Consider the following 10,963-nt stretch of genomic DNA (forward strand, 5'->3'; position numbering starts at 1 on the left):
GTGTGTGTGTGTGTTTACGTGTGTGTTTTAAGCTGCTTCTTGTGTATTGCTGACAGCAGTTTGTGATATAAACAAGAAGCTGCGTCACACAGATTAACATCCAGATTAGCACCGATTAATAGAGTTTAACACACACACGTAAACACACACACGTAAACACACACACACACTCTCAGGTGCACACTCTTGCGTGTTCCCAGTGTTACCCTCCAGGTGTGTCACTGCAGGGTCTACCTGACCGTATGAAACCAGCTGTTGTGATTTGGCGCCATATAAAAAAGTTCATATTGTTCATATTTCACCTGTTTCTCTTTTCTTGTTGCTGACTGACCTGCAGCCAAGGACAGGTAAGTGTGACAGTAAACGACATCACTTCCTGTCCCACACAGTGACGTCTTCCTCTGTGTGACGGACATCATAGGGAAAGGTTGGCGCTTCCCAGGCCGATTCTCTGTCTTACAAGGGGGGGAGGGGCTCGAATCTGACTGGCTAAATTTAAAAGGAGCAGAGCAGCAGACGTAGCTCACGTGGAGCAGGAAGGTCAAGCTCGTCTTACGTGGAGGCCCGGACCAGCAAAGCGCCCCTGCTGTCCCTGTAAAGATTAATCCCACTTTTAATCCCTGAGAGGCGTAAATAATATAAAACAGGCGTCTCCTTTTTCCACACGACAACTAAACGCAGATCAAAGAAATCTGTCAGCACGACATGTAGAAAATTCGCTCGTCGCTCGTCCTGTGACTGTAAAATGTTATGCTGTCGTGTTCTGTCGTCACCTCGGTGAGAACAGCGGATGGATTTTGAAATGAAAACACAGTTAAAGGCCAAAATTCCTGCCCTCCTTCACGTTTGCCCAGCGGGCGAGATCGGAGGCTTTGCCGATCCAGTTGTGGCCTCCGAGCCTTATGTTTGACACCGCTGATAGACTGAAGTCCCACACTTTAGTTTTTACAACCTTGATCGGGCGGCTGTGGTTTAAAGCTGGTCATCGAGCCCCAGCACCTCCGCGTGGTCATGTGACTGTTTACGGCAAACGTGTGTTTAAACGTATACGTGTGTTTCAGTTTTTTCTTGTTTATCAAGAACAGGAAGTGACTTAAACTGCTGAGACAGGAGGCGAAGCTTGCTGTTGACCTTCCCACTGTGTCTGTGCTGCAGTGAATCAGATGACATGGTGTTTGAGGAATTCAAACGGGCCTACCTGAAGGGCGTGGTCTACGGAGACGACGACGAGTCCCCCACCGACGCCTGAACTACAAAGATGGCTGCCTCAGGTCAAACGGCACGGCGGCCACTCGGAGCTGAAGATGAACACAGCGTGGTCGTCCACCCGTGGTTTCCTCACTGTTTTAACGACTCCATCGTGTTTCCTGCAACACCACCCCCAGGCTAACTACAGCCGCGAGGTGGCGCTAGCAGGAACCAAAAACTCTGTCTGCCATAAATGACCATCTCCTCCCCTAATGCAGTACTTTTACCTGGAACCAGGTGTTTTTACTTTTTTTTCCTGCAGCATTTCCTCCATGGCTGGGTTTGGTGTGTACTTTAGGGTTTCCCAAACCTGATGCAGCGCCCTCCGGTGGCCACAGTGATTATGCTGTGAACAAAGCTGAGTGATGCAGTCGTGGCTGGGAGGACGCTGAGGTGGATGGACGGGTGGAGCTGCTTGTCTTTGATGAATGAAATGGTCTAAGTCACAGGTGTCAAACTCCAGGCCTCGAGGGCCGGTGTCCTGCAGGTTTTAAATGTGTCCTCGATCCATCACAGCTGATTTAAAAGGACCTCCTCAACATGTCCTGTAGTTCTCCAGAGGCCTGGTAATGAACTAATCATCTGATTCAGGTGAGCTGAAACAGGGTGAGATCTAAAACCTGCAGGACACCGGCCCTCGTGGCCTGGAGTTGGACACCCCTGGTCTAAGTGCTTCATTAGGGTTAGGTGAAGAATGCCGACGTAGCCACAGGCATCCATGATTGGCCGTTCTCCGTCCAACTCCACCTCCTCCTGCAGCACGTGGAGCTGAGGGCCTGAGGGTCATTTCTGGGAGGCAGAGTTTAACATTTCCCGTCCTCAGAGGGTCGGTGTGTCACGTTAAATGAAGGAAATGCTGGATATGATGAGTGTCAGCAGGCCGGGCTGTTAGCCGTGAGGCTCTGAGCGAATGTAGACGAGTAAAGTGCATCTTTAGAGCTCAGTGAAACGAGCTGCTGACGTTCTGTAGAGCACGTCATAGCTGACCTGTCAGTGTGCTTATTTTAGAGGCAGCGATGTTTCTCCTGTTTCTGTCCGATACGGTGATACCTGACATACGTGTGTGTGTTCCACTTTTTCTGCATGCATTAAACAGATTGAGGTTGTGAGCTGTTAGTCGCTGTGCTTGTGTTTGATTAAAGAAGCCTGTTCTCCATGTTTCACACTCCGCACGGCTCCATGTTTTTACATTTGGGTTTCTCACTTCTACTTCCTGTCACACAGAGGTACTTTTGTTATACGGTGACAATAAAGAGATCAGATCGAGTCCAGTGAGCATCCATCCATAATATTCTTGATATTTATAATTAAGTGATTTGTGTACATTAGTGCTATTTTTAATTCTTAAATTTGAAAAATCTGTAACATGTATTGTTTAGTTTAGCCTGTTACTGTCTTGGAGCAACTATAACCTACATCATTTCCTTAAGGATTAATAAAGTGTCATGATTAATGAGTACATCCACAAACTGAGGCTTCCTGCTGTTTTGTGTGTCTCTGCAGATGGACTGAGTATCTGTGGAGCCATTGTGTCTGTGGATACTAACTGTCAGTCACTTAACACTGAGGCTGTGGACCTAGAGGGCCCGGACTCTAAGGGCAGCTCGTCCTGGGCCCGGGGGGCGTGTTCAGAGCCCAAATGTAATCCTTTGCCTGGGTCCACAGAGAGCGGCTAACAGCAGCATGTAAATCCACTTTTAATTCATGGCTTCAAAGGAACACGACAGTGTTTGGAAGAATTTATTATCCGAGATGAGTTTGTGACAGAATGACTCAAATTCAGCGTGAATTTGAATTTCATTTGGAAAAATAATAAATGTCTCTACAGGAGATGAGCTGATAGGGTTAAGAGTGTAGAGAAGTTTTGATTTGGGGGTTATGAACGGAGCCTTAAAGTCAAAGTCAAAGTCAACTTTATTGTCAATTCTGCCACATGTACAGGACATACAGAGAATAGAAACTTCGTTACTCTCAATCCCTAGATAAAATAGAAAATGAACATTTAAATATAAGAGTGATTAAAAATGCAAGTAAAATATTTTAAAGTAAAAAAAATAAATAAAATTAAATAATATAATACAATTTTACATATAACAAGAAAGCTATACAATATACAATATAAGGATAAATGACATTGAGTGCTAAGATCTTAAACTAAGATTTTTGAGCTCTTTTGTCAGACACAGAAATTAGGAGGTATTGACTTTCTCTACCGTGATATTCTCAAAGTGCCCACAAAGCTGTCAAAGTTCCACCAACAAGCTCTCCTCTACTATACAAGCATGAGTTCACAACACATAATACACTCAAGTGAAACTAAGGACACATTGGTGCTAACAGAAAATCAAAAAGGGAGCAAAAAGCACCATGGTCCGTGACTCACTTCATGGACAAAACAGGTATGAAGATCGTCCCGGTACCCTTTAAAACAATGGTTCAACAGACTGGGAGATATTCCAACCTTGGTGTAGAAGTGAGACCGATAACTGTTGAAGGTATCCAGAGAGAGAGAGAAGACAAGAATCGATTAATAAGAAACCTTTTGTCAACAAAATGCTAGCCTGGCAAACTGAAAAGGAAATGTGTTGTTTTCAGTGAGGATGAGGAGGCCAAAAAATACGACAATGAATTTAAACTTGTGAACGAGTTTTCTCAGTTTTCACACTTTAGGCTGAACTGGAAGACTTTTCTGTGGATTCTGTGAAGACAACACTGAGACTGTGGAAAATGTTTTATTACAGCCCAACTTAGTTTGTGAGTTTGGACCGATTCTCAAAGTTGGCTTTGTTCTAAAACATTTCTTTGCTCTGTATATGATGTGGACTAACACTGGAGTATTAATGAAAGACAAAAATCTGGACTGAATAATGTGATTATTTTAGCAACATATTACAGTCCGAGCCCACTTCTGTGCGTTGAAGAATCATCTCAAAGCATTTTCCAGATCTGGACACAAAAGCCCTGAAATGTATTTCCTTACTGGACTTAGAGATGCTCTTGGACTCAAACCCCTGTTTTATTTTATTATTATTTAGTTTTCCTCTTGTTTCATATCATTTATATGTTTTTTTTCTCTATTCCTTTGCTACTGACTCAACAGCACCGTATGGCTGTTTTCTGTGTTTGAGTCAAAGGGTTGAACTTTGTTTGGTTTGGAAATTCAGCCTAAAAGTAAAATAGAAAACGACTCCGTTCACCTAAGAGTACACCTGAGTCTCTGCCGTGTGGGAGCGAGCTTCACTAAATCTGCGAGGGCAAAGGTGTAACCCTCACCCCACACCTGCCATGAGAGCTTGTGTTCAGGTCAACTAGATTTGAGTTTTGATTGCTGTGTTTAAGTAAGATGATTTCATTGTTATCTGAAGATAACATTGATACGTGTATGCTTTTGCACGAGCTGGAGAAGGAGAACTTATTTTTGTCTTTAACGCGTGCATGATGAAACACCGGCACCATTGAGAGTGGACTATGTAAAGAAATCTAAATAGTTACCTAAAATCTAGTTAACCTGGTCACCGGTGACTTTCACGAGGCGTCGGGCTGCTTCACAGAGCAACCTTTTCAGGTAAGAGGCGGGAATGCTATGGGTCACACAGGCCTGTCGGAGCTCAGTGGACCATCAAACCCTCTCCGCTGAGTTCAGGCTGTTTTCACGCCAGCGGAGAACTCGTGTTGTTGTAATGTCACCGAGTGACCACCAGGGGTCGGCTCCGCTGTGCTGTCCGGTCTCTGCCGCTGGGGGGCGCTGCTCCCCCTAGCGGTAGACACCGGGGGTCTGATGGCAGGATGGCGGAGGCAGGGGGACCGGATTCCGCCGCGGCGCGGTGCCCTGACGAGTCATCAGATAGTGAGCCGGAACAGGAGCCCGGAACTCCGCAGAAACTCATCCGAAAAGTGTCGACGTCCGGCCAGATCCGCAGCAAGGTACGTGTGCTAACATCCGGGGCTCCTTGCGCATAGCCGGCGGTCAGCGGCGGCGCTCATTCAGCAGCGCAGGGCCACACGCAGCCTGAGGGCACGATGCTGTCCACCGGCTCACCGGCCCGCAGAACTCCATGTAAAATACGGACTCTTTAAAAGCCGGTCCCTCTTTCTAGCGGTAAGCAGCCGGTTTATTGTTAGAGTGAAACATGTTCGGACCAGACATCGACCGTCGGATACTCCGGCGCGCAGTGAACATGATGTGTGATGTTTCAGCGCTGCTCTGACGTCTGTTTCCCGGACAGCCGTCCTCCATTGGCCGCTGCGGGCGGCGCTATCTTTGCCTTTAAAACACAAGTGTGAGATGTAGGCTGCATGCTGGTGACGCCGAACTGAAGACCGGACGCGTTTGCGCCTTAAACCGGTCTACTGTCTTTGGCCCGTGCTCCCGTAGTCCAAAAATTGGTGTCACTTTAAATCTGACCGATTTTAAACGGAGTTCTGAGCCCAGGCTTCAGCGTCCCTGGAAAAACTGTGCTTTCTGGGGTAAGGGCCACAGCTCTTAGACCATTTCTAAACCACATAACGGGAAACGCCGTAGCCAGACACCGAGTTTCAGTAGATGACCGGGTGTAAACACGGATCTGACTGGTGCGGTTTTTTCACCATCTGTGGAGCTTCCGTTAAACCTAATTCGGGCAGAAACGGCATAAAGTCAGCGGAGACGCCGGTAAAACGCACGGAAACAACAGAGAAACGTCGCGAGTTCAAACCCCGGTTACTAGCTCACACCTGATAACGGAAAGATTTGGGCCCGCTGTGAGACATCGGTGTTTCCTATCGCTGGTGGCCTAAATGCGCGTGCTGCTGCGGGGTGGACTGAGGCGGCGCTACGTTAGCTTTAGCACTGTGACACATAACGGTCCCATCACGGTCGACACGTAACGGCCGGTTTTCCGGTAAAAGCAGCGGGATTTTAACTGCGATAGAGAACAGCGGGAACTCAAACTGGCACCGCTGATCAATACGTGACAGATTATACTTTTATTGATTACATATTGCTGCCTTCACGGGCAGGCTAAAGACTCGGAAATGTGGACATCGTGTTGTCAGACGATGTTAAAGCAGCTCCATTAGGAAACAATTTAAAAAACAAACCCGGAGTCCTGAAAGCTCACTGTGAGGCGCTTCCTTCGACCTACAGAGCTGACCAAAGACAGGCTCTGGTTTTCAGGGCGGTAGGCATCATTGATGAGCAGGACACAGGTGAGTGAGGTGTGGTTCCTGCTGCAGGGGGGCCTCCGGTGACTTAATCCCACTCACAGAGAGCGGTGTTATTGGGCACCAGATCAAATGTGCCAGGTGTTCCTCTGTGAACATGGCGTCGTCATGGCGAAAGGGTTAACGGGTCAACGCTGTGACCTGCAGATCTTCACCGAGTCCTCACTTCATAGAGCCGCACGGCAAGAAGGTCCTGAGTTCAATTCCACCATCAGGCCGGGGTCTTTCTGTGTGGAGTTTGCATGTTCTCCCCGTGTTTGCGTGGGTTCCCTCCGGGTACTCCAGCTTCCTCCCACCATCCAAAGACATGCAGCTTGTGGGGACAGGTTAATTGATTAATCCAAATTGCCCATTGGGAGTGAATGTGAGTGCGAATGGTTGTCTGTCTCTGCATGTTAGCCCTGACTGGCGACCTGTCCAGGGTGTACCCCGCCTCTCACCCTATGACAGCTGGGATAGGCTCCAGTGCCCCCCACGACCCTGGAAAGGATAAGTGGAAGCGGATGGATGGATGTTTCTCTGTAATAACAAACTCAGTGTAAACTATCTGTGTATAAACCAAAGCTGACACTATGAGACTTCATCAGAGGTGTGAGCATCACTGCAGGTGTCTTTGGTCGTGTCCAAATTCATGGACTGCATCCTCCTGAGGTGGTCGGGTAGGCCGGAAGTAAACGGCTGTTAAATTGGACGGTCTCGCCTTCTAGTTAGCGTCAGCGCTGTCTCGGTGGAATTTAATGAACTCGGCCGTCTGCTCCTTGCTATCTAAAATATAACAGGACACTGGCGTAAACTCTCGACCGTCTCATACTTCTGTTTAATCAGTTTTCTGTTTGACGTTTAGTCAGCTGTGTGAAAACCAAGGAGGAACCAACCCGGGGGATTAATAAAGTTTTATCTAATCTAATAACTTTAATCTCAGCCAAGCCGATTTACTCACGAACAAATAAAACACTGAAAAAAGCCCAACAATAACATTTTTAGGTTGTCTAAGTGACTTATATATCACGTTTAACCCGAGCAGCGAAACTCCGCGGTGATCTGAAAATGATGTGCCGGGAGTTGTGCCGTTCTCGGCAGCTCCAGTGACCCTCGAGCTCCCGGCTAGCTGTCGAGCTGGTGGGTAACAGACGTCTCCGAAAACGTTGAAGCACTTCTGCAAATATGCGATATCTTGATAAACCGAGCAGATATTTGAAGTTTACACAGCTACATTCTCGCCTGAAAATGTGTTAAAAGTTTATTTTGTGACCCAGAAAGATTCATAAGAGTAATTTTAAAACTTAGTAGCGGCCGCCGTTGTTGGAAACTGGAGTTTGGCTGGGCCGCGCTATGAATTCTGGGATATGGTGGGCCACGAAGGACACACCCGACCCATCCTTCAAATTCGGGGAAAAGGAGGACGCATTTGTCGGCTGCATTCGGAGGAGTCTACGAATTTGGACAGCCTTCGGCGCGTCGCTGTGACGTAATCGGTCTACAAATGCGGCCTCAGGAGGAAGCAGCCCAGGAATTTGGACACGACACGAATCTCTTCAAACACTGAAAATGAGAGAAAATTAGAATAATGTCAATAATAATTCTGACAGACATAAAAGACGGAGTTTTTTAACTTTTCAAAATAAAAGCACGGGAACGAGGACATAAATCACAGGTTTAATGCCTGCTCATGCAGTGAAGTCTAGAATTTCCCGCGGCAGCAAATGGAAGAACAGGAAGAACATGGGTTCTATTTAGAGTATGGGACAAACATTGAGATTGAGTCATGTGGGACTCTGACAGGAAGCTGCACTCCACTGTTTCCTGCTGTCCCACGCCTCAGCCGCCAGAAACATTCAAACACTTCCAACTTTATTTAAAACTGTGCAGCGGACAGCCTCCATCTTTACACAAGATTTACACACTTTCAGCTTGAGAAAGAAGGAATCTGTGCTCACAGGTGTGTGTGTGTTTCAGACTGTGCTGAAGGAGGGGAACCTGCTGAAACAGACGAGCTCGTTCCAGCGCTGGAAGCGGCGATACTTCAAGCTGAGAGGGAGGACACTCTACTACGCTCAGACCGCCAAGGTGAGCCCCACCCTGCCGCTCAGTTGCTGGGCTGTGTTCTGAGGACGCACGCGTGAGCATAACCTTTTCTGTGTGTCTGCAGTCCATCATCTTTGACGAAGTCGACCTGACGGACGCCAGCGTGGCCGAGTCCAGCACCAAAAACGTCAACAACAGCTTCACCGTGAGTCTTAATAATAATGGATTGGATTTATATAGCGCTTTTCAAGGCACCCAAAGCGCTTTACAATACCACTACTCATTCACTCTCACATTCACACACTGGTGGAGGCAGCTACAGTTGTAGCCACAGCTGCCCTGGGGCAGACTGAGAGAAGCCAGGCTGCCATATCGCACCATCGGCCCCTCTGGCCAAACCTGCAGCAGCACGGCCAGGTTCATCCACCGCTGAAAATAGTCCCCATACAGGCCGCTGTTCCTGCTCTGTGTGGTTACACTACAGGAAGTGACCTCAGGATAGATTCCTGTTTAATTCACATTCTGTCTAATCAGCTGATCAGTGACTGGAAGCAGGCGTGGCCGAGTTACGTCTGTCACTCATTGTGTGTCTGTGTTTGTGTGTGTCTGGTTGTGTGTGTGTCTGTGTGTGCTGCTGGTGTCCATTAAAAACCTGGTTTTCCTTTAGTGTAAACATATTTACTCTAATTTATTTATTTACATATTTATCTTTTTCTATTTTTAACATTTTTCACAGATTTGGTTTTTTTTTATAAATTTTGAAATGTTGTGTTGAATAATCTTCAGCTTTTCTTTTGTTTCTAACTGAATCCATTTGTGTGTTTTGTGCTGTTGTCGCTTTGATGCTCGGAGCTGTTTGTGCTCATCAGAGTTTCTGTTTTAGTCACACAACAGACTCACACAGGAAGAGAGCGTCTTATTTTGGCGAGTGAAGTCATTTCCTGTAATTGAGGCCTTTGAAGTTTGTTTAAAGAGTGTGTGTGTGTGTGTGTGTGTGTGTGTGTGCGTGTGTGGTCGGTATAATAACAGTCTGTGTGCTAAAAATACACAGTCACATGAACACAGCTGACACACACACTCCTCCTTCTTGCTGGTTGGATTGGGTAGAAAAGGAAGGGGGCGGGGCCGGTGCAGGGAGAAATGGTCAGAGCGAGGCAGAGACGACAGCAGACCAGAACCAGGATCGGGACTCTGAGCCGGACTTTCGTCAGGACGCAGTAAGTCAGCTATTGGTCAAAAGGTCATGATGTCACCGACAGCTGACCGGCTTCACACTTCCTGACTCACCGCTGCGTCAGATCCTTCACGCTGTTATTGGTGACGTCTCTCCTCCGGGCCTTCACATGTGTTTTGCTCTGAGCCTCGGTGACGCTGACCCAAGTGGGCCGGGCGGTCTCCATCAGCGCTCGCCGTTAGTCAGACGGTGGAAGCAGAGTGATGGCGATTAATCGAGCTTTCGTTTTGTCGACAGAGCTCATTAGTTCTCGTTTTAAACGCTTCCTTCGCCCATGTGTTCCAATCACACAAAGGAGGATTATTGTGAACTGTGGCTCATGCACAGCTGCTTTGGTGGCTTAAGTGAACTGTTGAGGTGTCCGCCGCGTTTTAAACTGAGCTCTGGGAAAAGACCCCGTGGGTCACATGACACGGGAATGAAGGAACGTGTTTTATTCCCCTGCGTTCATGCCGCTGTGTGTGGATCTGTGGACTTCCCGAGGCTTAGCATGAGTCGGCTGCAGCAGCGAGGACAGGAGCAGGAAGCTGGAAACAGGCAGAGGAGGAGACGTCAGGTGACTTTGTACAGCTCAGTGATTGGGTGATGACGATGTGGAGAGAAAGCAGAGGTTCAGGGACGGTGGGGGAGGGGCAAGAAACACTGCTATCTCTGTTTGTGCTCACAGAGGTCCATTGTGTGCGATGGCGTGATGTCACTTCCTGTTTGTGATGCCCGTTTGCCGACAGCGGCTGTACAGACTGAGGCTGAGCAGCTCCACGCCATCAACTGTTGTGATTGGTCGGTGAGCCGACGTGGAGCGCCCTCTGCAGGAACGACTTAGCACACAATTACAATAAAATACAAAATAATGCTGCGCTGCTCATCTGTAATCTGCAGGCTTCCCAACGCCAGCCAATCACAAGAAAGTTGTCTTACAGGGGGAGGAGCCCAGAATACTTGCAAAAGTTCTAGATGTTCAAAGCCGCAGCCCAACCCGGGCTGTGTTTCTGTCTGTGTGGACTCATCCCACAGTGTCAAAGTCCAGTCGGCAGCTGGGGGACCCGCGCTCCGTGCTCGCTCTTCCTGTTCGTCGGGTTAACGTGACCACTGACGGCTGATTCCTTCTCTCCGTAAGGCACCACGCTGCGAGCTCTCCTGACCAGTGTTGGTCAAGTTACTTGAAAAAAGTAATTAGTAACTAATTACTGATTACATCCCCAAAAAGTAATCCTGTTACTTTACTGATGACTTATTTTCAAAGTAATTAATTAC

At 47.7% G+C, this 10,963-nt stretch overlaps 2 protein-coding genes across 8 annotated transcripts in view; both read left to right on the forward strand.

Moving 5' to 3' along the window:
• LOC102195939 (S-arrestin-like) overlaps window positions 1-1,744 on the forward strand; it is a 13,131-nt gene extending 11,387 nt beyond the window's left edge. Inside the window, exons 14-15 of the mRNA XM_005751620.1 lie at window positions 338-347; window positions 1,156-1,744. Coding sequence (XP_005751677.1) covers window positions 338-347; window positions 1,156-1,249 — 104 coding nt within the window. The 3' untranslated portion in view covers window positions 1,250-1,744. The remainder of the gene's footprint in view (window positions 1-337; window positions 348-1,155) is intronic.
• A 3,054-nt stretch (window positions 1,745-4,798) lies between these two features.
• Window positions 4,799-10,963, forward strand: part of dgkd (diacylglycerol kinase delta) — a 29,595-nt gene continuing 23,430 nt past the window's right edge. For 2 of the 7 annotated variants that reach the window (XM_005751623.2, XM_013915530.1), the window contains exons 1-3: window positions 4,801-5,172; window positions 8,407-8,517; window positions 8,600-8,680. In XM_005751623.2, coding sequence (XP_005751680.1) covers window positions 5,035-5,172; window positions 8,407-8,517; window positions 8,600-8,680 — 330 coding nt within the window. In that variant the 5' untranslated portion in view covers window positions 4,801-5,034. Of the gene's footprint in view, window positions 5,173-5,192; window positions 5,348-5,656; window positions 5,716-6,365; window positions 6,436-8,406; window positions 8,518-8,599; window positions 8,681-9,590; window positions 9,693-10,963 lie in introns of those variants that run through there. The other 5 variants (XM_013915531.1, XM_013915534.1, XM_013915535.1 and 2 more) reach the window with 5 other exon arrangements.

This window comes from Pundamilia nyererei, unplaced genomic scaffold (genome assembly GCF_000239375.1).
Source record: "Pundamilia nyererei isolate P.nyererei 1_Seehausen unplaced genomic scaffold, PunNye1.0 scaffold00319, whole genome shotgun sequence".
In the NCBI taxonomy this organism is placed as follows: Eukaryota; Metazoa; Chordata; class Actinopteri; order Cichliformes; family Cichlidae; genus Pundamilia; species Pundamilia nyererei.